This window comes from Castor canadensis, chromosome 13, assembly GCF_047511655.1.
Source record: "Castor canadensis chromosome 13, mCasCan1.hap1v2, whole genome shotgun sequence".
Taxonomy (NCBI): domain Eukaryota; kingdom Metazoa; phylum Chordata; class Mammalia; order Rodentia; family Castoridae; genus Castor; species Castor canadensis.
Window position 1 is genome coordinate 58,269,553 of NC_133398.1, and position 27,731 is coordinate 58,297,283.

The 27,731-nt window shown below is 35.6% G+C and overlaps 2 protein-coding genes across 23 annotated transcripts in view; one reads left to right on the plus strand and one right to left on the minus strand.

The window, feature by feature from the left end:
* The window catches only part of Mpdz (multiple PDZ domain crumbs cell polarity complex component), a 170,614-nt gene that overhangs the window by 35,624 nt on the left and 107,259 nt on the right, over positions 1-27,731 (plus strand). For 21 of the 22 annotated variants that reach the window (XM_074051850.1, XM_074051863.1, XM_074051856.1 and 18 more), the window contains 4 exons: positions 19,348-19,557; positions 20,086-20,225; positions 20,873-21,086; positions 21,810-21,938. In XM_074051850.1, coding sequence (XP_073907951.1) covers positions 19,348-19,557; positions 20,086-20,225; positions 20,873-21,086; positions 21,810-21,938 — 693 coding nt within the window. Of the gene's footprint in view, positions 1-12,323; positions 12,351-19,347; positions 19,558-20,085; positions 20,226-20,872; positions 21,087-21,809; positions 21,939-27,731 lie in introns of those variants that run through there. The other variant, XM_074051859.1, reaches the window with a different exon arrangement.
* On the minus strand, positions 1,317-11,179 carry LOC141415673 (uncharacterized). The gene is made up of 5 exons (XM_074052648.1): positions 11,138-11,179; positions 5,260-5,304; positions 3,781-3,940; positions 1,727-1,967; positions 1,317-1,622 (listed from the first exon to the last, which is right to left on the minus strand). Exons 1-5 carry the CDS (start codon positions 11,177-11,179, stop codon positions 1,463-1,465), a joined length of 648 nt encoding a protein of 215 aa, XP_073908749.1. The 3' UTR covers positions 1,317-1,462.

Consider the following 27,731-nt stretch of genomic DNA (forward strand, 5'->3'; position numbering starts at 1 on the left):
AAACACTGCAAAATTCCTAACATAGTTTGTCTAAACTTTTAATTTCTAAATTACTATTTGTCTTGGCATTTTAAATGGATGAATTTATGTAATTTTGATATTTTTTCTGCCTTCATGTGGAAAACTTAATCATCTTTTGATAATAATGTTATTTTTTTGTCAAGCTATGTTCCTTGAATTTTTTCCTTTGAAAATGTGGGTCAGAAAACACGGAATGGCTGAGATTTTAAATAAAGAAAAGCTATTCTGCAAATACACATAAATACACCGGCCTAGGCTGTGTTGTGTATACTGTGCTCCACTTGTCATTTGTTTTTAGTATGTACTCAAAGGTTTGTTTAAAGTCTATTTACTACTGAAGGGTAAAAATCCATGCCGTGTTCACTTTTAAATACCTTGCACCTTACATAATGCTTTACTCAGCTAAAAAAATGATTGCTTAATTAACACATGAAATTGACATGATTCTTTCTATGTGCCAGGAGTTATTCAAGTTATATAGTTGTCCATTTCATAATGGCAACAATATTATAAAATTGGTGATGGGATTTTCTTCATTTTATAGATAGGGAAATGCAGGTACAGAGACTTTACATGATAAAGTGGTTCCATATACTAGCTAGGCAAGCCGACCCCAGGACCCAGGTCTTAATTGTAGTGCTATATTAGTTTTTGTTTTATTGTCTTCGTAAATAGAACAATGAACATGACTTAAGGATTTCCTAGTGATTTGAGGGCTTTATATAATTATCTCATCTCAGATTGTCACTTTGTGGTCTGGTAGTATTTAGAGACAGACACAACCCAGATTTGTATTCTGTCATTGATATTTTAGTAGGTGATGTACACACACACACACACACACACACCCCAAGCATAGAGTCTTCAGTGAGCCTCTCTTTTTTCCCTTTGATATACAATGGAAATTGAATAACATGGACTTAAAAGGGCTAAAGCATAAGCCCAGTAGTTTACTATCACTCATAAAATACTAGTTTTCTTTCTTGTTGCTTCCCCTTCTTTTTGAAATTTAACATTCTAAAGCAACAGTTTTCAAACATTTTGACCTCATGACAAGTTTACACTCTTAAAAATGCTACCCTTAACTCAACTAGCAAAAATGCTTTGTCTTTCTTATTATGCTTATGTCTTTTCTTCAACAAAATCAGTGATAAGAGCAGAACAGGACCTGCCTGAAACTGAGGGGGGGGAGGGGAGGAAAGGTGGGGGAATGGGGCAGGATGGAGAAATGACCCAAATAATGTATGCACATGTGAATAAATGAATAAATAAATAAATAAAATAAAAATGCAAAGAGCTTTTATTTATTTTAGGCAGATGAAATTTTACTAAGAATTGCATAGAATCTCCAGACTGTAAGGTACTGCCGAATTAAGACCATGCCACATGTGGAAAGGAAAGATTTATTAAGATCCAGACTGCATGGCTGGCCCCCCTGAGGTCAGGGAGCAGCGACTTGGTGAGTTGAGTAGTGGGCTTTATAGGAGAGGCCAAGCCATGGGGGAGGGAGAGTCTCTGGTCTCTGATTATCTGTGATCACCAGATGGAACAGGTCAACATGGCTGGCTAGCTGAGTAACTGAAGTTCCTGAGTTTTGCAACCTGAGAAACAATCAGGCAGGGAGAAACAAGTGGTCATAAATCAGGGGGTCTGGTTTTAAGGTGTAGCCTTGCGTCCTTCCGCCCATCCCAAGAATGCTAGGGACCTAATATTACAGCCTTTTGTTGGTATTATGGGCGCCAATCGATCTAGCTGCTTCTTGCTGAATGGGGGCATCATTAAAGGGGGTTCAGCTGGAATTTGGAAATTTGTGAGGTCCCCAGGAGTGGAGGCTGACGGTTTGTCCCAGGCTTCATTTGCAGACAAGGCCAGTTGTTGGGAGAAGGTTGTAGTAGCATCTGGTGGGAGGTCTGTCTGCTGAGTTCCCTGAATGATCCTGGAGGCATCTAGGGTTAAACAGCATTTTCCTGGTTTAAGGGTTTGTATGTCCATAGTATCATTACTTGTGTAGCTGTTTTTCTTTCTATAGTAGCCTCTATAATGGACCTATAGATCGTATAACCAAGGGAAGGAAGCAGGGAAGTATTGTGCATGCTCCCAGAATTAGGCCCACGGCCCCCACCAGTGTTTTAAATCCACCTATGGCAGAAAACCATCCTCCAAACAAGTTATTAGGATCCCAGCTTTTCCAAGTCTGGATGGGGACCTGGGCAAGCTTTGTTATCCCCTCAGTGATCTCCTCTATGGCTTTTTGCTCAGGTTAAATTTTCCATAAACTCCTCCCTCAGAGGCTAGCAGATAGTCCAAAGCCAAGCTGTTTTGGTAGATTATGTAGGAGTGGAAGAGGGAGTGAGCTTGCAGGAGAGGCGTAGCCACGTGGGGCCCAGCAGTACGCAAGAGTGCATTGTGCATAGTGGAAGAGTCTGGGTTGGTGGGCAATGTTTTATCCTTGAGAGGTGGTGTCACTGGGGGATCCCATTGAGCTTGACAGCGGTGGGCATTGTGAAGATGACCAGATGAGGGCTGGTCCACCGAGGTCCCAGTGTAGAGGGTCGAAGATCCTTGAGGGGAACAAGATCCCCTGGTTTAACAGAAGTTGTTATGGGGCCCTCTGTGGGGTGGGGTAGGATCTGGTCTGCCTGCTGTCTGAGAAGTTCCTGGAGGAGGTTAAGATAAGGTAGATAGACAGCTAGAGGAGCAGAGTCTGTTGGAGGCAAGTTTCCTAAGAGAAATGGGTGGCCATACATTATTTAAAAGGGGCTCAAGAGGGAAGGGCTTTAGGGAGCCTGTACCTTTAAGACCACACCTAGGTAGGTGACCTGTGGGAGACATAATTGAACCTTCTCTTTAGAGACTTTGTATCCCCAGAGGCCAGAAAGTTTTAAAAAGGACTCAGTTGCCCTGCAGATGAGGGGCACTATGGCTCTGCATTGAAGAAGGGTGGCCTCTGGGTAGAGCCTGTCCACAAAGATGAGTGCTGTCTTTAAATTCTTGTGGCAAAACTGACCAGGTTAGTTGCTCTGAAGCATTTGTGGGACCTTTAAAGGCAAATAGAGGCTGACTGTCAGAATGCAGGTTAAATATAGCACTTTTGGATAAAAGAGAGCTTTAGCTCATTATTTTATATAAATTAACATTTTTTGTATCATATTTAGATAAAGTGTAGACACAATGCTATTACAAGGTGGTCATTTAAGAAAACTTTGCATGAGCAAATATGTAAATAAACTCTGATTTAGTAGTACTTAAAGCTTGACAAGATGAACAGAAAACAAATAATTTTTTTTGATAAAATGTTCCCCTATAATAGTTTTTGTAGATGTTACTCAGAGCAGAACAATATTAAGATAAGGTTGTTATTTTATAGACATAGATAACTTTGTTATTTTATAGACATAGAGAATTTGATTTTAGTTTGACATGACCTTAAGAATCTTTTAGGCAGCTCTTAGATTATAGTCAAGTTTAACTTTATCACACACTGAAGCTTTTATAAAACTGTCTTTTCTTTTTGGCTGGTGGATGAGACTGTCCACCCCCACCATGGAGATCTGTGAAGGATAAAGCTTACCTGAGAAGTCAGGTAGCATCAAGTAGGTGATTGAGGCCTACCTGCTACTTGGATGGTTATCCTGGGCTCCTCCGAGGTGATCTTGAAGGGGGCCAAGGTCCCAGGGCCTCTTCAGTCTTCTGCCGCCAGGCCCAAGAGGTCTGTGAGGCTTTTACTCTGTTGAGAGTGGGAATGGGAGACTGACCTACCTTGCAGAGACAAAGAGGGGCAATCGTCCTTCCAGTGTCCATTCTGGCCACATTGTGGACAGGGTCCTGGTGGTGGGCGAGGTGAAGGGCAGTGTTTTGCCCAGTGTCCTGTCTGGTTGTACTTGAAGCAGGCCCCTGGAGGTGTGCGTTGTTGTCTGGCCTGTCTCGAAGTTGGAGGAGGTAGCCTCAGGGCAGCCGCCAAGAGCTGGGCTTTTCACTGGTCTTAAACCTCATCTCAGTTATTAAATACCTTAAATGCCATTGTCACAAGATCTCCCTGGGGTGTTTGAGGACCACCCTCTGCCTGTTTAAGTTTTTTCTTTGAATATCAGGGAAGGATTGGGAAATAAAATGAGAGTTGAGAATAATTGGGTTAGGTATTTAAATTCTTTAATATAGGAAGCTGAGTTATTAGAGAAGGAGCCAAGTAGCAGGTGGGGAGGAGAAGGGTGAGGGTGTAGCAGGGGTTGAGGGCAAGGCTGGCGGTGTTGGTTCCTGAGGATCCGATGGCTCAGGGTCAATTGTAACTATTATAGAAGGGGAATAGGGTGGCAGCTGTTTGGGAGAGCCAGCAAGGGTGGAAGAAGAGGTTCTGAGTCATGGGAGTATAAGGTAGGAAAAGAGATTGATGTAGAGGACTGTCAGGAGGAGTTGGGAGGTGAGCAGACAGAGCCCGTGAGGGTTCAGTGGGAGGGAGAGACACAGACTTTGAGAGGGGTTTGTTTTGGCAAGGAGGATTTGAACAGCGTTACAAGATTGGAGCAGGGAGGGTTGAGAGCAGAGAGAAAGGAAAGCTTGGGTAAATGGAATTTCGGGTCACTTGCCCTTGTGGTGGCAGAAATTGTCAAGACCTAGAAGTGCGTGAAAATCAGAAGTACCATTTTCAGGCCATTGTGAATGATTGTCTAGCTTGTACTGAGGCCAAATGGTGTTGCAGTAATAAATCAGTCACTTAGGTTTTATATCATCTTGGGAGAGGAGGGGGTGGGTGCGGAGAAGGCATCCCAGCAGACGTGTCTAATGTAGAATAGGTCTCCATAATGTAGAAGCTGAGACAGAGAAAGAGAGAGAAAGAGAGAGAGAGAGAGAGAGAGAGAGAGAGAGAGAGAGAGAGAGAGAGACAGGTGCCTTGGAGAGTTTACTCTTCAGGCCAATATAGATCTAGGTCAAGATCTAGCCTCCCTTATGTGATTCAGGAAAGGAGAGCACAGACGTCTGGTTGCCGTTTGGTCAAAGTAAGCTGGAGGGGCTGTCGAGCTCTCACCTTGGGAGGAGGAAAGGAAAACAGGGAGAAAGAGAGAGAGAGAAAGAGAGAGATGGAGGGGGAAGTATAAGTGTCACCCAAATGAGTTCCCAAGGGTGGGCGTCCCCGGCCTGGGTTGCCTTCCATAGAGAATGCCCAACCGGTTAGCCAGGCGTCCCCATGCTAAGCGGAGGGGTGCCCCAGTGGGCATAGGAGGAGTGCCTGGTGACACTTACTGAGCCTGAGGAGTAGGTCAGGTGGAGAGCAGTGGAAGAGAAAGGCTAATGGAAAGCCAGCGAGGCAGTAAGGTCCGAAATCCACAGTCCAGAGGCACGTGGGGTCAATTCAGCAGTCTGGGTTCGGGAGAGGGCAGGACCCGAAGGCCAAGGAGCAGCCCTGGGCTAGAGCGTCCTGTTAACCCTTCCCGGGTTTCAGCACCAGATGTAAGGTACTGCCGAATTAAGACCATGCCACGTGTGGAAAGGAAAGATTTATTAAGATCCAGAGTGCATGGCTGCTGCCCCCCCCCAGGTCAGGGGGCAGTGACTTGGGTGAATTGGGTAGTGGGCTTTATAGGAGAGGCCAAGCCATGGGGGAGGGAGAGTCTCTGGTCTCTGATTATCTGTGATCACCAGATGGAACAGGTTGACATGCTGGCTAGTTGAGTAACTGGAAGTTCCTGAGTTCTGCAAGCTGAGAAACAATCAGGCAGGGAGAAACAAGTGGTCATAATCAGGGGGTCTGGTTTTAAGGTGTAGCCTCGGGTCCTTCCGCCTGCCCCAAGAATGCCAGGGACCTAACACAGACATTTTGGGAAAAATTGCCTTTATAACAATATTAAATCTTCTGATCCATAATCAGTACATTTCTGCTTTATGTGTCCTTTAATTTCTTGTTTTAAAATTTTAATATTTTTATTGTTGTGCTAGATGGGGGTACATTGTGGAATTTGCATAAGTTCTTACAATATGTCAAATATATCATACTTGCACCCTCTCCATCATTCTCCTTTATCCTTTCTTTTCCCCATTCCTGGAATTGTTTCAACAACTATCATTTTTCCATTTATATACATGTGTACACAGTATTTGTACCATATTCACCCTCCTCTTCCCTTTCTCCACCTCCTTCCTCCCCTACAGGTACCAGTCCTCTCAGACAGGAGCTTTTATTCATGAAGTTTATCCACCAATATTTGTCATATTAGAAATTAAAGTTAAACATTTTAAATATTTATCATTATTATAAAATAGAGTAAATCCATTCATTGCATGTTTAAAATTGGTGATATGCTTTATATTTTTGTATGTTTTCTTTTTGCAAAGCTTAATTGAAGAAAACTGGATTCTTCTATCTGCTTCTGCATTTAATTTGTTTGGATTTGTGGTGTTTATTGATGTATATGGAGAAAATCGGGCATTACACCAGTGTAGAAGTGGGAAAGAGAGAATAGCTTTTTTTAGATAACTGTGAATATCGTTCTTTGATAGTGTACTGAAACTTGCAGTGTTATTTTAACAGTTACCTGTGATGTGAGATCAGAAACCAAATTAGTCTATATTTTGGCTGTACTGGAAGTTTCAACTTAGGGCCTCTCACTTGCTGGGCAGGTCCTGTACTGCTCTAGTCATGCTCTCAGCCTGTTTTTGCTTTTAGTTATTTTTCAGGTAGACATGTGTTTTTGCCTAGGGCTATCCTCAAACCACCCAGCTGGTATCACAAATTTGCCCCCACACCTGACTTACTGATTGAGATGGGGGCCTCATTAATTTTTTTGCCCTGGCTGGCCTTCAACCCACGATTGTCCTGATCTCTTCCTCAGTATAACTGAGATTATAGTTGTGAGCCACCTGTGTGACTGCTCTTTGATTTTTTTTTTTTTACCCAGCATAATTTTATTTTACTTTGGAAAATTACAAGATCACATTTCACATTTCATTATATAATATCAAAACATTAGAGTTGATAATATCACTTGAGATCTTATCAACAAAGTCTTTAAGGTATGAAAAGGTATCAAGTTCAGGGTGGTAGATATTTGTTCTAAAAGTAATTTGCAACTGAAAGCTCAAATTTTGTTACTGGCAACAACTACTGTCAGCTGTTTTACTCAAAGTGACAGACTTACTTTGTTCAATTTTTAGAAAGTGTCTTTTATATACTCAAGTATGCATAATTATGGTTTGATTTTCAGTCATTTTTCAAATGTGATAACACATGAAAAATGTGGCTAGTTCAGCTTGCAACTGAAAAATAGTGGTTTCCCTTGAGACATCTGTTGTATTTTTTAATTCTTTATATATGCTTACCATTTTGAAAGAAAGATATTAAAATATATGTATTCAAGGGTCAAGATTTAGTAAAATTAATAGTTACTAGTTCATGAAGAACTTTTAAAAAGTGATTTAAAGAGTGATGAAATAGACTGTTGCTCTCGATGAGAGGAGCAGAAAAGAATTTGTGGTCATTTCTTTCAACCTACCACTGATCAAAGTCCCCTCCAGCAAAAATGTAAAATAAAGATATCACCACAGAAGACATAACAAGGGCTAGGTGTGTAGCTTAGTTGGTGGAATGCTTGCCTAGTATGTACAGGCCTTGTGTTTTAAACACCAAAAAACAAACAACTTTGAAAAATAAACCATCATTTTGAAATTAGAATCTCAGTGGAAACTCGGGATAGATGAAATATTTTGTTATGTTTTACTTCATTGTGGAACCTAGGTTTTTTTTTTTTGGTGGTAAACTTAAGGTTTATTATTTATGACAGTAATTAAAAAGTTTGAAACAAAACTATGACTGTTATAAATAAGTTCAGGTTATTTTCCAGTCTTTACCCAAGTGAAGTTTGAATCTGTTCAGTTAAGAGTGTCTCTAAAGCTTTAGTGTCATTTAGTCCTTCTTTAAAAAAATTAATTTATAAAAGACAGAATATGCCATTACGCCACTTAAGCACACATTTTAGTGCAGGGTGCCTGATAGGTTGACTATAATAAATATCATTTATTATATAGTTTCAAGAATGAGTAAAATCTTCATAGATGCAATTTTGAGTGAAAGCTAAAATATCATAAAATAATATAACCTGTTAAGTGGCTATTCACTTAAATTGACAAGATTGTGCTTTATCCTGTCATTTAATATATTACTGCAATAAGCACTGCTTTAGGTAGATTAGTGTTCACCCATATGTGCCTTCCTAAATAGGAAGAAAGGAAAAGTCAAGAGTCTTACATACCTTTAATTCATTTCCTTCTTTAGGCTTTAAGTGTTCTTTGCCTTCATCTTGAGTTTCATAGCTGATAATTTATCCTTTTTAGCCACCAAGACTCTGCACTTGTCCTTAAATAGGGGCAGGTGCAGAGACTTTACACTTTGATTACTTAGAATGACTCCTTAACATTCTCAGGCTAAGGAATTATTTTCTAAATTGAATACTCTTATCTTTTTGATATGTCAGCCAATGATAGTTACAGATGACTTTAAGAATATCTATAAATTATGGGTTCTAGACCATTATCCGCTCTGCTATTCAAGAATTCATAGCCTTGAAAAGAAACTTATACAAACTTAGTAGTTGAGTGAACTTAACCTCTTGGGGTAATTTTATAGGCTATTTAACAAGGTGATTATGGGAAACATTTTGTCACTCTAATTTCTGTCCCCATCACCTAGAGCCTGATATCTTAGATATTTTTGATGCTCCATAAATATTTGAATGAATGAAAGGAAGCTCTCATAGAAAATGTAAAATTATGCTTATTATATGTGAAAATATTTCCTTTATTTCTATAACTTAACTGACTGCTCCATTTTGTATTTCATTTAGTTCAGGAACTATGAGCTATGTCCAAAGTAGTCTCCTCACATTAAGCTAATCCCCTTTGAACATGCAACTCAATTTCTTTAATTAGCTTTAAAAATAAGAATCGTTAAATCAGAGTGTCACCATCAATTACTGTGCAAGGGTTTGCCTATTCAATAATGCATCAGAGCTGTACACTAATCAGTATTTTACTGAAAGATTTATGGAAAAGGAAGCCTCTCAAGGATCTAAACTTGAAATGGAGTCCTATTATGTATAAGAAATTTTTCTGTGATTGCTACCATTTTAGATGTTATATTTCATTGAATATTCCCAGCATTCTATCTGCCTTTGAATTTCATATTTGGGATCAGTTCCAGAGAGTGTTTTACAGCATTTTTGTAAATTCACAAGAAAATAGGCACATTTCTTGCTCCACAAGAAGAAAAGACAAGGTGTAGATTTTTTAAAAATCTGCATTTCTATGAGGTGCACCTGTTATGGAAAAGACCCCAGAGAATGCCTTACTTCTTGTTTGTCATTATGTTAAGGAATAACAAATAAACAAAAATTACCAATGTATGTTTATAAATTTGTTTAAAATCTACCAAGACTAGTTTTGCAAAGGCAATGATTATTTTTTTTTTGCTAACTTAATTCAAGATAACATATATTTTAGCTTTTAAATGATAAAAATATAATACCCATCAAATATGCATAAGCATTTGGGTCATTTTATTCTTATTGCTATAGTGTGCATTTAGAATAAATCAAAATAACAGGATCATAAAATATATTTTGATAATTTTCAAATATTATTTAGGAAATTGTTTGGTCCTAAGCAATCATTTTAATAGCTTATACAACTACTTCTAGAAAGATTGTTTGTAACTATTGCAATAGAACTAATAATATTTTTTTCTTTTCAGTTAACTCAGAAGGGATAGATGGAATATAAAAAGTCAGTATTTCAGTATTTGCTAACAGATATAATTAAGTGCTTATATGTATTTGGAAATACTCAGTTGAATTAAAATAAGTACATAATATATTTATATGGTCAAAATAATTTAACACAGTAATCTTCAAATATTTTTGGAATGACATTAATTTTTAAGTTAATGATTGAAAGCTTTAAAAATTCAGTCTTTCAAAAAGTGAAATATAAATGGTACTGCAGTGGTTAAAACACACTTGGTGAAGATTCCTGTTGAGTGCTTGTTTGAGAACTCATTCTGAACCCATATCAATTTAGGGTGGAGCGTCATCTGTCATGGTCATATGCTAAGTTCACTTTAGATATCCAGTTCCCTCATTCTCCCTCATTTTTAGGTGAATGCCTGGTCATTGAACTTAAATTCCGAGTTGCAACCAGAGAAGGTGCAGTTTGACATGCAGAGGCTGCTGTTACCACCTGCTTTCTTTAAGAGAAGTATATTTTTATGTCATGCATTAGAAAGTGCTAGGTTCTGTGCATCAATTATTTGTCTTATACCACAAACTTTAACAAAACTGAGAGAGAACATGCAGGAAAGGGAAAACTTGGATAGCTTCAGGAGTTTTTACAAATTGAATATACATATATAACCATCACCTAAACCATGACAGAGAAAGTTACCAACTCTCTGTAATACTGTCTTTTGCTCCCTGTCACTTAACCCTAGCCCTCTGCCCATATAGAATCACTATTTAGACTTATATCTCACAGATAAAATTTTCAGTTGTATGTAAATGAAGTCTTCAGTACATGTGCTTTTTTCCTGTCTTTGTATCTATGAGATTCATTCATGTCATTGTATATAGCTATAGTACTTTTTCTTATTCCATTGTGCAGATATAGAAGAATGTATTTGTCTTCTCTTCTGTTGGTTGCAATTTTTCACCATATCTTAGCTGTTATAAATAAAGCTATTATGAACATTTAAATACTCATCTTTTATGATGAGTTCATAAATACACATTTTTCTTGAATACTTACTTGAGTGAAATTTCTGGTCTCAATATATATACAGGTTGAATGTCTCTTATGCAAGTACTTGTGACTTAAGTACTTCAGATTTCAATTTATTTTTGGAGGGGGAATTTCTTTTTCTTTTTCCTTTTTGGTGGAACTGTGGTTTGAACTTAGAACTTTGCTCTTGCAAAGCAGGCAGTCTACTGCTTGAGATATACTTCCAGTCCATTTTGCTCTGGTTATTTTGGAGATGGGGGCAGTTCTTACAAACAATTTGCCTAGGCTGACCTCTAACTGCAATATTCCTGTTCTCAGCTTCCCAAGTAACTAGGATTATAGGTGTGAGCCACCATACCTGTGCTGGGCTGAAGGATTTCTGCAGTATTTTCATATACATGGTGAGATATCTTGGTCATGAGATCTAAGGCTAGACACAAAATCTATTTATCATATATATATATGAAGGTGATCCTTCTTTTAGTGTACTTGTGCTTTGACTGCATCCTGTCACAGGAGATCAGGTATGGAATTTTCTACATGGAATGTCATGTTGGCACTGAAAAGAATTTTGATTTTGTAGCATTGCAGGTTTTGGATTTTCAGATTAGGGATCCTCAACCTGTACTCAACCTGTATTTATTTTTTATAGATTCTGCCAAACTTTTCCAAGGTGGTTGTATGTCTACTCTGTCACTATAGTATATACAAATTCATGTTATTCCACATCATTGCATGTGTTGCCAACCCTAAATATAGTTTTTTCCCATTTCAGCCACTCTAATGCTATACTACCTTATTATCTCAATTTATATTTTCATATGACTTATGATAGTGGATACTTTTCATATGCTTACAGATTACTTGGATAGCCTACTTCATGAAGTTCTTGTTTTTTTAAGTCTGTTTTCCTATTGATATGTTAGTTTTTTTCTTATTGATTTACAAGTATTCTTTGTATATTATAAAAATAAGTTTTTTGTTGCATATTTGTATAGCAACTAGTTTCTCTTGCTTTGTGTTTTGTCTTTTAAATTACTCATCTTCATTGTATCTTAATAACCAGAAGGATTTTTTTGTTGTTGTTTTAAGAAAGTCTAAGTATGAATATTGCCTTTTTTGTTCCACTTATGAAGTCTTTGGTTGGGTGTCTGTGGCTCATGCCTGTAATCCTGCTACTTGGGAGGCTGAGATCAGGAGACTCACAGTTCCAGGCCTGCCTGGGCAGAAAAGCTCATGAGACCCCATCTCAACAGAAAAGAGTTGTGCTGTCATCCCAGCTATGATAAGAAACTTAACATAGGAGGATCACGGTCCAGACTGACCTAGGTGAAAAATGAAGCTCCACCTTCAAACCCCAGTACAACAAAAAGAAAAAAAATCTTGACTATGCCAAAAGTGTAGATTTTCCTCTTAAAATCTTTATTGTTTTGTCTTATAAATTTTGGATGTGCTATGAGAAACAGCTAAAGTACTTAAGTACATGTGTTTATAATTTTCCATTTAAATATTCTTTCAACCCAGCATGATTTATTGAAAACATCATCCTTGTGAATCAAATGGTTATACAGGTATGGCTCCATTTCTAACCTCTATTCTATGATTTTTTCCAAAATTATTATATTTTAAGTGGAATCATTTTTAAAGCTATTAGTTTGTAATTATTTTTGAAAGAAAATATAGCTGATTTTTATATTGATTTTATGTCTACTAACCTTACCAAATACACTTATTAATGCTAATACTTTGTAGATTCATTTGGGTTTTCATTGTACACAATTATGTGTTATGCAAATAATTAGTTTTTGTTTCTTCAATTTCCCTCTTTATTCCTTTTATCTCTTTTCCTTGCCTTGTTGTACTACTTTATTGTATGTTGAATGTAATACTGAATAGAAGTTGTGATACTGTGTATTTTATCCATTATTTGTCTCAGTCTTTTGAGGTGATCCTGTTTTTCTCCTTTACTCCATTATGGTGAATTAAACTAAATAATTTTCAAATGTTAATCCAGCCTTGCATTTCTGTAAGGTCCAACTTGGTCATAATCATGACTCTAAGAATTCGTGTGCTAACATCCTTTCTGAGCATTTCCTGTTCAAGTTTAGGGGAGATTGTTTCATGAGCTTTCTTTTCTAGAAATATCCTTCTTTTGTTTTATTGTCAGGGTTGAGCTGGCCTCAAACAAAAGGTAGAAAACCGTTCTCTGTTTTTTTGTTAGTGAAAAGTTTGTATAAAAGGAGTGTTAATTATAGAAAAAAATTGGAAGACTTTATGAGTGAAACCATCTGGTCTTGCTTTTGTTTTGTTTGGGGGTCTGGGGGGCTTAATAGTGAATTCAGTTTCATTGATAGTTGTAAAAAACTATTGACATTTTGATAAATTTGTTTTTCAAGCAATTTGTTCATCTCAATGTTTTCAAATTTCAAATTGTTTTTTGGCATATACGTTATTCAATAGATATTTGTAGTCTAGTTTTATTCCATTTTTAGTTTTCATTATTGGAAATTTATACCTTTAGTATTTTCTTTCCTTTATCAAAATTGCTAGAGGTTTATCAGTTTTACTCATTTTTTTCTTCTCAAAGACCAACTATGGGCTTTGTTTTTTCTATTTTCTAAAATATATGTTAATTATATTCCTTTTCTAGGGCAGAACAAGGTCCTATCTAGAGGGGTTTGGTACCAGCGTGGGGGGAGGGAGGTGGAGAAAGGATGGGCAAGGGTGAATGTAATGCAGTTACGGTGTACACATGTATGTAAGTGGAAAAATGAGACCCATTGAAACTGTTACAGGAACGCAGAATGGTGGAGGGGGTGAATTGAAGAATGATACATTAGATATAGTATAAAAACTTTTGTAAATGCCACTATGTATCCCCACCCAGCACAATAAAAACAATTAAAGGTGAAAAATCACAATTTAATCTATTAAGAGATACCAAAAAACAAAAGTAAACATGTTTTTAAGTAAAAGAAATTATATTCCTTTCCTGAGTTTCATTCACTGTTTCATTTTGTATTGTTGAAATGGACGCTTAGCTCATTGATATTTTTCATCTTTTTTCTAATATATCCATTTAAGTTTGTAAATTTCTAAGCATTTCTTTAACTGCATCCTACAATTTTGATGCAGCATATTTTTATTAGCATTCATTTAAAAACTTATTGAATTTTTTTACTTCAACACGTGGTTTATTTTTATTTAGAAATTTATTACTTAATTGACTACTATTTTGAATATTCTTATTACCTTTCTATTCTTGATTCTAATTTAATTCCACTGTAAGCTGTCAGTTCCTTGAGATATGCTGGGACTTGGTTTGTGACCTGGTTGTAACTGTTGAGATAAGTATTCCTGCGTTCAGCCATTGCCGAGTGCAATCTCTAAGTGTCGATAAGCTCACTCTTATTTAGAGTGATGCTCAGTTCTTCCATAAGTTGATTTTTTTCTGTAGTTCTGTCACAGAGAAATAAGTTTTAATTTAGAATTATGAATGTGAATTTGTCTATTTTTCATTTTGGGGTCTGAGTCATTTTGTCCTCTATGTTTTGAAGTTATGTTTTTAGATTCTTACGGTTATGCTTTATTTCAGTAAATGGTATTGATCTACTTTATCTCTATAAAGGCATGTATTAATGTTTACTTGCCTAATCTTAGTTTTGCTGTAACAGATTTCTTTGGTGAATGTACATACAATAGTACTTTCTCCTGTCTTTTAACTGTAATTTTTCTTTAACTTACATCTTTGGTAATCAGCATGTATTGGGGGGAATTTTTTTCCCCTAGCTTGAGATTTTTAGCCTTTTACATTTAAACTTATATTTAATGTTATCATTTGACAAATTTCAGTTTAATTTTATTATATATATGTTTTTTAAAATTCTGGGGCATGATTCCAGGCCCTCATGATTGGTGGACTACTCCTGTACAACTTGAGTTGCAAACCTTTTGTTTTTGAGAGATTGTGTCTTGCTAACTTTGCCTAGACTGACATTGGACTCTCTTGTCCATACTGGGATTTGAATTCAGGGCCTCACACTTGCTAGTTAGGTGCTTGATCCACATGCTCAGGTGCTCTTGGACACTCAATTCCTCTCATGTAGCTGGGATCATAGACATGTACCACCATGCTCAGCTTATTACCTGTTTTATTTTTTTCTCTTTCTGTGTTATTTTTTACTTCATTTTCTTTCTGTGTTAGCATATTATATACACATTTTTTATTATTCTTTTAGTTGTTACCCTAAAATTATAGCATGTCTCTTTGATTTAAGTCAACTTTTAAAACTTTTTATTTTTAATAATTCATTGGCATTTTTTAATGTAGTCTAGAGAGGTCCTATGTATATGTTACCAAGTTTCAAATATCAAAACCAGGAAACTGTCATTGGTACAATATGTATCAATTTTTAAATTTGTGTCATTTTTTTCCAGTAATAGATTTGTGTAACACCACCATAAAACCACAGTGATCTCCTTTATTCTATTCCTTTATTGTCATGCCTACTTCCCTCCCACACCATCCCTAACCTCCCACAAACTTTAATCTGTTTTTCATATGGATCATATTGTTATTTTAATGATGTCGTAAGAACATTTTGAGGTTAGCTTTTTCTTATTTAGCACCATGCTCTTGAGATCTATCCATGTTGTGTATATTACTGTTTTGTTCCTTTTTTATTGCTGAGTAGTATTTCATGGTATAGGTGCACCTATAAAATACCATGTTGTTTCCAGTTTTTTTGCTATTATTGTTAAAGTTACTACTATGAGCAACTGTGTAAAGAGTTTTGTGTTGACATAGGTTTTTATTTTCTTACAATAAAAAAAGTTTGTGTAGTAAATGCATGTTTAATTTTCAGAAACTAACAAAGTATTTTTCAGCGGACAGTACCATTTTACATTCCCACCAACAGTGTAACAACAATCCAGTTTCTTTGCAGCCTCACTGTTCTGAGAGGAGTATTGTGATACTTCTTTGTGCTTTTATGTACATTTCTTTAATGGTTAATTATGCTGAGTATTTTTATGTGCTTTTTCATCATTCATGTCTTCTCTGGTAAAATTTTTCTGGTTTTTTTGCCCATTTTCTAACGTGATTTTTTTTCTACTATTGAATTTTAAGTTTCCTAGTAAATTCAAAATACTGTTCTTTTGTCAGATATATGTATCATAGACTTATTCAATTTTAGTTTAATTAGTACTGTTATCTCTTCATGGAAGATGCAAGGAACTTAAAAGATTTCAATCCAATTTTTTCTCACTTCTGCCTTATGTGTAACTATGTGTACTGTATTTCCACATATATTTAAGACTTCACAAATTTAGATTATTTGTTACTTTAAGCCATTTCTACTGATTCACTCACATGTTAAACATTTTTGTACTTTTTAACCTTTCCTGCATTTAGGATCTTCTATCTGAGCTCAGTTTCTTTCCTTCCAAGAATTTACTTTAGTATTTCTTTTATACAAGTCAAAAGCAACAGGGTATGTTTGTGAATGTGTATGGGTTGTGAAAATGTTACGTGTTTTATGCATACGTTGTTAGGTTTTTATGTTTTGCTTTTTAACCTTGCTTGGGAAGTCAGCTGTTTGTCTCCTTTAAATGTACCTTTTTGCTCCAGACTTTTATAATTTTTCTTATATCAGCTGTTTTACTTTGGTGTGCTGTGGTGGTCAGCCTGTAAAGTAGACATGGGAATCCATGCTTTCTGATGCTCTTGTGTAATCTACTCTCTTTCATTATAGATTGGACAAGTTGCTTTGCTCCTTATCAATAGACTTTGCCACAATTCTTGTTTTCTTTTTGATGTATTTAAATTTTTAATGGTTCTTATGCATGTTTTCTATTTTTTTTCTTGGCAAAAGGCTTACTCATATAACTATTCCTAAAAGTTGAACTTAATTCTGTATAGTATTAAGAGAATTTTTGGGGCTGGCGGAATGGCTCCTGTGGTACAATGCCTTCCTAGCAAGCAAGAAGCCCTGAGTTCAAACTCCAATACCACCACCACCACCACCACACACACACACACACACACACACACACACAAAGAGCGAGAGAATTTTCGATAGGTTAACTTGGTAGGTAAAAAGATACTATTTCCTCTGTATAGCATATTGGCTGATGCCCAGGCACTAAAACTTCGTTCAGATACTCAAGTTTGTTTACTTCTTCAGCCTTTATCACCTAAGGATGCATTTGTCAGAAGCCATTCTTAAAGCTACTTAAACCATTTATGCTTATTTTATACTCTATGAAGTTACATTATATAAAAATATGACATAAGCTTTTTTCTGAGAAAGCTAATTCTTTTGAAAACTATGTAGGTGAATGAATAAAGTAGTTGATTAAGCTGTGAAACATTGAGGAAAGATCTCAAATACCTAAAAGATTTCTTCAGTGAAATTGTTTTTCAAGCATTCAAATTGTTGCTCCACCTGAAAAAAACTAGTGAGTTCCATAAATTATACAGATTGTTTATCTATGTATAAAAATCACCAGATATTTGTGTTTTGTTTTATTTTATATTCCACAAACAAAAGGATGGGAGTCAAGTTCTTTTTTTTTATTAAATATGTATAGTATGTCTGTAGGAACGAACCTATAAAGGCAAATAAGATTCATTTTTGTTTCTCAAAGAGATCATAGTTCACAAAGTCATCTTAATAAATAGGTAGAGCAGGATCAAGAGGCACCTTTGTGCTTTTTCCTGTTAGTATTAATTTTCAAATTTAAAAACAAGACTTGATGGTATAACTAAATGATAGTTTTTAAATATGTGATCTGTTTTAAATACATAATCTTTATTTTACATTTATATGAGATCTCCAGGGCAGGGAAGAAATAGGAAGAGTCATTTACATTAATGAGACCTGTAACAAATAGGGAGATAATTGATATTAAATACTTCTACATGGTTCTCATATTGTAATATTGTACTTGTTCTGTTCCTACTAACTTTACTCTTGGAATGCCGTCAAGCTAGTCCTCCATAGTTCCAGAGCTTCTACTTCAACAGTTAATTTCTTATAGATAGACCATCTATTCTTGGAATGTGATTTGTTCATTCTGGCTTACCATAGCAGAAGTCCAAATATTTTTTCTATGCAAGCATACCATAGGCATTAGGTCCTGGTGTGTGGGATCTTCAGCCTGTCACAAATTTCTTTATGCCATCTGCCTCAACCTGTGCCGTGTATCTTCTGCTGGCAGGCTTTGCTAAAGTTTCCATGGCTCAGGATAAAAAAAATCAGTTTTGGCATAAGAAGCTTGCTTTTGAAAAAATAATTGATCATGCCTGCTGTATATTTAAAAATAAGCCTTTGAAAGGATTCCCAAAAACCTCTTTCCAACATATTGATCTTTTTTGCACCCATGATTGTAGATAGTCAATATAATGGTTGAATTATCGGTAACTTAATGAGTTTCCTGTTTTATTTTTAAAGATAAGTAACAAATTCTTATGTGTGGATTAGTGACTATACTATGAGATATTTTGAAAATTTTCATCTATGCATCCTTTTTATGTCATTATACAGAAATGACACTTCAATTGATTATATGCTCTGTGTGTAATACAAACATGATATGAGCACCATGATAAAAGAATTTAGGTCTCAAACCACTTACTAGGTATGTGTAAATTGGAGATAATGATATTTGTAGAGTTGGTTGGGAGATTACATCAGAGCAGGGTATGAAAAATAGATACAAGTCTGTTCAGAGTGCTCTATTAGAGAATAAAGACATAGTAGAAAATGAAATTGTCAGATCCCTCTCCTGGAGGAATTTTAAACTGTCATCTCCCTCCATTGATGGTGGTAGAGGCTCCATCACAATAGGTTGTAGGTCAGATGGTGAAAAGCTCTATGAAGAGAAGGAGGGCTAGGTAAGCTCATGGAGCGAGATGGTAGGTTCTGTCCCAGGTAGACTTGCCAGGTAGGGCTGCTCTGAGGTAAGGCTGAGCAAACCTGAATGAAATAAAGAAGTAAGTATTTGGATATTTGGGGGAGAATGTACCTGACTGGTAGAGTGGTAGCAGTTGGAAGCACAATGAGATTAGTATAGCTGGAGGTAAGTAAGCAACAAAGTTCTCTAAATATATCATTCATGTAATCTTTCCAATACATAATATTTTATAAAAAGTCGCACTCCTGATATACTACAGAAATATCAAACTAGGATTGACCATTTTAATTGAGTGCTTCATCAGTTAGCTTTAACTTGGAGCTTTTTATAACGGCACATGTAATTATAACTTTTTTTGGGAAAATGAAGCATTCTTTTTGTTTTATCGTTACTTATGTCTTTGTACCAGAAGTTTTCCAGATTACAAAGTCCAAGGGCACAGCCCTTCAGAATGCCAGCTTTGCCTAGCTCCTCTGACACCAAGTGCAAGGAGTTAAGGTCAAGTTATCCAGTTAAAGGGAAAAGTACTCCTAAGGCCATTTTCATTTCTGACATGAATACAAGTTTGGGAGGTTCCTAAAATCACCCTAGACAATTTGATAATTCACTAAAAGGTAATGTTACTGTTAATAATTCCTGTGTTACTCTTAGGTAAACACTGTAACATCAGCGTCTTCAAATGTTGAATATGCCCACATTCCTCCTCTTACTTCTGTTGTAATTCCTGCTGTGCAAAATGAATCAACTTCATTACCTCCAAATAATGGGAATCTGGAAACACTTACAGGACCTGGTACTCCTCATACCAATGAGAAACCTGCATGTGATGAATTTGAACAGCTGATAAAAAATATGGCCCAGGTAAGAATAATTCTTCCTGTTAGGTATGACAGAATATCTTAGGAGGGTGATCAAGTCCTAGATAATTTGTAGAATGTAGTGACATTTATAACATTAGAAAAAATTGTAATGCAAATGAAGTCGATTTTGAGAGAGTTTGGATGGTTCAAAGATTTTTCTACTATATTATTTTCTTTTTTGGGGGGCACATTTAAATTGAACATTATATGTTGTAGTCCAGAAATACTCTTTTGGAAAAATAAAATGTTCCATTCTGGGGCATGGATGCTAAAAATGATCATAGAAAATTCTTTTTCAATTTCTTCCCTTTTTTGTAAAGGAAGTAATGCCATTCATAGGCTGACTATTAACTATAATAATTGGCTTTTGTTTGCTTGTTTGTTTGTTTTGAGACAGGGTCTCAATATTTAGCACAGTGTGGCCTCCTGGAGTGCTAGGATTAAAGGACTAAAGTGTTTAAAGGATTTAAGTGTATCACCACACCTGGCTAGTAATTGGCTTTTAATTTTATTTTTGTTTCCTGAATAGGGTCGCCATGTAGAAGTTTTTGAGCTCCTCAAACCTCCATGTGGAGGCCTTGGGTTTAGCGTTGTGGGGCTCAGGAGTGAAAACAGGGGAGAGCTGGGAATATTTGTGCAAGAAATACAAGAGGGCAGTGTGGCTTACAGGTGAGATCCCTGTAGCATCTTTTCTGTTTTTGATGTCACTTTCAGAAGACTTTGGTCACTGTGGAAGAATTTAGAGAAGCAAAAATGAATGAAAACAAACAAGTAGAAAACTGGTAGCAGATACTACCCAGTTTTTAGAAGTCATTAGCATTGTGATAAAAAGCAAGTTCTTGAAAATGAAATATCTTTTAAATAGATATAAATTAATTATTTTAGTAAGGAAAGAAAAATATCATTATAACCTCATTTTCATTGTTACTATGGGGGGCTGTTTTTGATTTAGATAATCAAAATGACTATACTTAGAAATACCTTCATAATTTGAGCTGTATTTCATTAATGTACTCAAACAAACAAGGCAGTATATGTATTCATTTTTAAAAGATAGCACCATATATAATTTGTGGGTTGAGTGGTTAATTTAAAAAAAAAGAGGCCTTTTAAATGTCAGGTTTTAGTGAGGGGTAGCAATGGAATTACCTTGAAAGAGTTGATCACCTGGAGCCAAATCATATACTTTTAAAAGTAGACTTATAGGAAAAAGTTAAAGAAGTAGAAATTAGAAAATAGGATTAATAGTGATCTGAACATTTATGCCAAAGCAGCTGTCAGTGTCTTTTTATCACCTCATTTTTCATCCTTGATAGAGATGGAAGACTGAAGGAGAGTGATCAGATCCTTGCTATCAATGGGCAGGCACTTGATCAGACAATTACACATCAGCAGGCCATCAGCATCCTCCAGAAAGCCAAGGATGTGGTCCAGCTAGTTGTTGCCAGAGGCTCCTTGCCTCAGCTCATCAGCCCCCGAGTTTCCCGCTCTCCATCTGCAGCCAGCACAGTCTCAGCTCACTCTAATCCAGTGAGTACCTAAGATTTTCTGAAGGGACTGAGCATATTTCTCCATTTCTGTTTGGTTGTTTCCAGATTTCTGTTTCCTGAAGGTTCTTTGTACTACTTGAGTTTTAGTCTTCTTATTTTTTTGTCACTTCTCTAGCCTGAAATATTTATTGCTAAATTATGACTTAAGTTTCTAGCTTCTAAAACAGCCTTTACTTTCTTTGTGTAATTTTTCAATAGTATTCCTAAAGAAGATGTAATCCTTTAATAAAATTGACTTTATCTGTAGACAAATACAGCCATAGTATTGCTTTGTTAAATTAAGCTGCAGTGACTTTAAGAAGTCATTTAATTTGGAATCCTTCCTCTAGGCAGGATTAGGCAGAAGACATTGGTAACATATGACAGTTTTTCCCCTTGAACTTTTTCCTTTTCATTTTTGAAGTTCTATAACTGTTTTGTAAAAACAGTTCCTATCTTTAATTGACAAAACACAGTCATTATAATAAGGCTTTGATAATTTTTAAAGGCATTATTGTATCAATAGCAGCAACATTCTGTTGAAAGGGAAGTTGAAACTGAATGAAAGGGACATTTTTATGGCTACATCTGTTTGTGTTCAATTACTTAACACTAATAAAATAATAATTTTATTATAATAAATTTTAAATAAGTTTAAAATTTAAATTTATAATTTTAGAGTTTTGTAAATTTTTATAAATTCACATAAAAGCTTTGTTTTTAGATTCACTGGCAGCATGTAGAAACAATTGAACTGGTGAATGATGGCTCAGGCCTGGGCTTTGGTATCATAGGAGGAAAAGCAACTGGTGTGATAGTCAAAACTATTCTGCCTGGAGGAGTAGCTGACCAGGTAAGCTACTTTAATAGGTCTTAAATGCAGTTTCACCCAGTAAATGGCTTCATCTCAGTTTTTTAGTTTTTTTAAATAATTTTTTATTACTATATATTACTTGTACAAAATAATGGGCTTCATGAGGACAATTTCATGCATGTGTATAATGTGCTTTGATCATATTCACCACCCATTACCTTCCATTCTCCCTCTTCCTGCTGGTCCACTTCCTTTTCCCTAATAGTCACCCTTCTGTTTTCTTGTGTTATATTTCTTTTTAGTTTAGATTCTGCGCAGGAGAGAAAACATGCAATATTTGTCTTTCTGAATGTCTTATTTGCTAAACATTATGATCTCCAGTTCCATCCTTTTTCATGCAGATGACATCATTTTGTTGTCTGTTCTGTTGTGTGTGGTGTGAATGTGTGTGTGTATGTGTGTGTGTCGTGTGTGTATCTCACATTTTCTTTATGCGTTTATCTGTTAATGGGCATCTAGGCTGATTTCATAACCTGGCTTTTGTGACGAGTGTCCTAATCAGCATGGTTACACAGGTATCTTTACTGTATACTGTTTTATATTCCTTCAGGTTTATACCCAGGAATGGTAAGCTGGATTATATGGCAGTTTTAGTTTTTGAGGAACCATCATGCATATAAGGGTTCCCTTTTCCTCACATCACTGCCAGCATTTGTTTGTTTTCTTGATGATGGCCGTTCTGACTGGCGTGAGATGTAATTTAACGATCATTTGATGTGCTTTCCTGATGCCTGATGGTTAAAGATGTTGCACGTCTTTTCCATACATCATTGGTCATTACCTCTTCTTTTGAGAGCTGTCTCTTTAGTTATTTGTTTGTTTAGTGATTGAATTATTTGTTCTTTTGGTGGTTAATTTTTTTGAGTCCTTTCTATGTTCTGGCTATTATTTTCCTATCAGATAAATAAATGACAAAGACGGTCTCCCATTCTGTAGGCCATTTCTTTATTCTGGTAGTTATTTCCTTTGCTGTGCAGAAATGTTTTAATTTGATTTGATCCAACTTGTCAATTCTTGCTTTTATTTCCTGAGCGACTTCAAAATGCACTGCATGCGTCTATATGTTGAAGTGTTCTCTGAATTTTTATCTAGTAGTTTCAAAAGAATTTCAAGTCGTATTGCAGTATTTGATCAATTTTAAATTGTTTTGTGTACAGGGTGAGAGAGGGATGTCTTTACATCTTCTAGTGTTGTCTTCAATTTCCTTCTTTAGTGTTTTATACTTTTCATTACAGAGGTCTTTCAAGTCCTTGGTAAGGTTTTTATCTGGAGTTTTTGTTTTTAGGCTATTATGAATGGGATTGTTTTCCTGATTTCTTTCTCTATGTTCATTACTAGCATATAGAAAACTACTGTTTTTTGCATGCTGATTTTGTTTTGTGATACGTTGCTGAAACTGTTTATCAGTTCTGAGAGTTTTCTAGTGGCGTTTTTAGGGTCTTTTGAGTATAGGATCATACCATTTGCAAATAAGGTAATCTGACTCATTGGTTTCCTATTTATATCCCTATTATTTCTTTCCGTTGCCTTATTACTGTGGCTAAGAATTCAAGTGCTATGTTGACAGCAAATTCCACATGTCTTGTTCCTGATTTTTGAGGAAATGTTTTCCATTTTTCTCATTGAGTATAACATGGACTGTATGTTTGTTGTACATTTATTATTCTGAGGTATGATCTTCCTATTCCTACTTTCCTCAAAGCATTTATCATGAAGGGATAATGAAAAAATTGGATTTTATCAAAGGCTTTTTCTTCATCTTTTGATATGATCACATGATTTTTGTCCTTGATTCTATTTGTGTGTGTATTATGTTTACTGGTTTGCATATGTTGAATCATTCTTGTCTACTGGGAATGAAACCAGTTTGATCATGATGTATGATCTTTTTTATTGTGGTATTACATTAAATTTGGAAATATTTTATTGAGGATTTTGTGTCTGTGTTCATCAGTGAATTGGACTGTAGTTTTATCTTTCTGCTATGTTTTAGTATCTAGGAAATACTGGCTCCATGGAATGAAATTTGAAGGTGTTCCTTTCCTTTCTATATTATGTGAAAGATCGAAGAGCACTGGTGGTAGGTCTGGTAGAACTCTGTGAATCTGTTCAGTCCTGGGTTTTTTTTTTAATTGGGAAACCATTACTTCTGCAATCTCATTTTCAGTTTAAGTTGCTTTTTATCCTCTTGTTTTTATTTTAGTAGATCATTATGTAGATAGAAATATATAAATTTCTTCTGTATTTTCCAATTCATTGGAATAATGTTTTTAAAATAGTCTGTATCTGCTGTAATATGACCCATTTCATTTCTAATTTTACTAATTTGTGTATTCTTTTTCTTTTGGTTAGTTTGGCTAAGGGTTTGCCAATCTTGATTTCAAAGAATCTATTTATTGTTCTCTACTCATTGTCCCATTGATCCTTTGTATTGTTCTTTTATTCTTCATTCCATTAATTTCCACACTGATACTTATTGGTTCTTTCCATCTACTAGTTTTGAGTTTGGCTTATTCCTGTCTTTCCCTAAGAAATTGAGGGTGCATGATTAGGTTATTTGTGATCACTAACAGCTATAATCTTACTTCCCTGTTAAAGCTGCCTTTGCTCTATTCCAAAGGTTCTGGTTAATTGTGTTTTCTTTCTCATGTGATTCTAGGAATTTTTAAATTTCTTCCCTCATTTCTTCAGTGACCCACTGATTATTCAGAAGTATATTGTTCAATCTCCAGTATTTGTATAGTTTCTACTGCTATTGATTGCTGGTTTTATTCCATTAATATCTGATGAGTTATAAGAAATTACTTCTTTTTTTTTATACTTGTCAGGGCTTGCTTTATGATCTAAAATGTGAAGTGTTTTAAAGTCAGTTCCATGGGCTGCTGAGAAGGTGTATTCTGCAGCTGTTGGATGGAATATTCTGTTGATGTCAGTTAAGTCCATTTTATCTGTGGTGCTGTGACTTACTTTTCTCTGTTGATTTTTTTGCCTACATGATCTATCTTTGATGAGAGTGAAGTATTGATGTAACTCATTATTACTGTACTTGGACCTGTCCCTTTACATCCATTAGTGTTTGTTTTATAAAATTGAGTGGATCAACATCAACATTCAGTGCATATATGTTTATAATCATTATATCTTCTTAATGGCTTGCTCCCTTTAGTAATATGTAGTGACCTTCTTTATCTTCTCTAATTTTGGCTTGAAGTAGCTTTGTCAGATATGAGTGTAGCTACTCCTGCTTGCTTTGATTCTGCTTGCTTGGAGTATTGTTTTTTATCACTTTCAGTCTATGTGTATCTTTGCCAGTGAGGTAAGTTTCTTGTAGACAGCAAATAGTTGGATCTTGTTTTTAAATTCATTAAGCAGTTTTGTGTCTTTTAATTAGGAAGTGAAGGCTGTTTATATTTAGGGTTATTATTGAGAGTTTCATACTAACTGAGTATGTAGCTAATTTCTCACTTCTTCATCTTAGAAGTTTTCTGGTTTACTGAATTAATAGTGTTTTATTCTTTCTTATTTCTCATTTTTAAAATCTCTTCTCCTAATAAGATTTATTCTTCTCCAAGCTCCTGTGGTTGTATATATCTTCCTTCCTCTTCTCTGTGTGTGGTATTTCATTTAGTGTCTTTTGCATTGCTGCGTTAGTGGTCATGAATTGCTTTACTTTTGCTTATTGTGGGAGGCCTTTTTTTCCCCATTGGTTTTATAGGATAAGGTTGCTTGATACAGTTGTCTTTTTTGACCATTATTTCAATCCTGCTCTCCTAGCCTTTGCATTTTTACCCTATGTCTGATGCTATTCTGATAGAATTTTTGTATATAGCATGCTGCTTCTCTTTTGCAGCTTTTAATGTTGTTTTGAACTCTTGGTATTGTAACTGTAATATGATATGGAGTGTTTTTTTCTAAAGGTCATGATGACTTGAGGTTTTAAACGTTTCCAGTACTTTGATGTCCATTTCTTTCCCTGGATTTGGAAATTTTTCTGCTATAATTTCATTGAGTAAATTTTCTGTGCCTTTCAGTTTCTTCCTCTGTGCCACGGATTGGTATCTTTGGTTTCTTAATCACGTCCCAGAGGTCTTGGATAATGATCATATTTGCTTTTTTTTTCTTTATTGTTGTCTCAATGTAATTATTTCCTTAACCATGTCTTCAATACATTCTTCTTCTTTATGGTTTAGTATATTAGTGATACTTTTTTTTTTTTTTTTTTTTTGGCAGTACTGGGGTTTGAACTCAGGGCTTCATGCTTGCTGGGCAGGCACTTTACCACTTGAGCCACTCCTTCAATCCTGGTGATACATTCTATTGAGTTTTTTTTTTTTTTTTAATAATTCAATAAATTGTTTCCATTTCCAAAATTCTGGGTTTTTTTTTTTTTTTCTTCTTCTTTTTCTTCAGAATCTGTATCTCTTTGTTGACTTTTTCATCCAGGTCTTGAATTGACTTGTTTACTTCATTCATCTGTTTGAATCCCCTTTAAGTTACTGATGGGGTTTAAAACTAGACTTTTCAATTCTTTGGCATTTCAGCCATTTCACTGTCTTTGGTTTCAGTGGAGTTGTGAACTTTTGAAGGAGTTTTTTTTTGTTTTGCTTTTTCATATTTCTTGTGTCTAAGTTGTGATTTTTACATCTGTTGGGATGGATGTATTTTCCAGTTTTATATGGGGATCTTCAGTGAGCAGTTTTCTGTTGAGGGCAGAATTCCTAGTACCCCTGGGAGAGTAGAAAAGAAAATGCCAAACAGCATCACAACCATAATAATTTAGATATCAATTAAAGCCAGTTACAACATTATGTGTAACATAGAAATGAAAATGGCAAGAATATTGTAGACTAGACTATGAAGTCAAAAATTAATTAGGGTAAAAATAGTAATAGTAAATGAACAAAATGAAAGTGTTCCAGGCAATGGGAAAAAAGGAAGAAGCAAGTTTAAATAAAAGAAAAGAAACAGAATAAAAAAGGAACAGGGTGTGAGGAAGAGAAAGAGATAAAATCTGATTATAAAATAAAGAAAAATAAATAAAGTTAGGTAAAGGTAAGAATAAGAATAAAAACAGAAAAAGATTTTAAAAATAAAAGCAGTATTACAATATATTTTAAAAGAAAGTATAAAAAACGTTTAAATTAATGATAAAGAATTGGAGAAACTTCTTTCTGGTGCCTCAGTGTAGGAATCTGCCAGGTGTAGGAGGTTAGTGAGTTACAGCTGAAATCTATTGCAGTTCCTACTGTGAAGTCTAGTGCTATAATGAGGCCTGATGGTCAGATTGGTCAAGGGTCATTCATCAACTTCAGGGCTACATTCCTTCTAGAAATCTCCCTTTGTAAAAAGGGAGCCACGGCCAGTCCTAAGAAGCTTGTGGGTTCATTCTGTTACCACTTGTTCCAGAAGCACCTCAGTTTGTGCACCCAAGGGTGGCAAATGTCGAGTCCTAGGGATGTCTCCTAAGGGTGTTGGAGAGCAGGGGAAAGAAGTAGAGCACCAAGGCCTGAACCTGGTGGGGTAGCACTAAGGAACCTGGCATCATCTGCTGGTTTCGGTACTTTTAGATTCTGCAGTTAGTCACACTGCAAGAGAAAAGAGGCTGGGGAATCTGGGTGATTCCATATAACTTGGCTTAGGGTTCTCAGTCCTACCTGGCAACAAATCACATGCATGAGAAGGCAGCTCAGGAGCAGTCCTTTGGTCACAGACTTGGGCTCAGAGCTTTCAATCTCCACTGTAATCCACAGACAATGGGACTTGCTCCTGCCA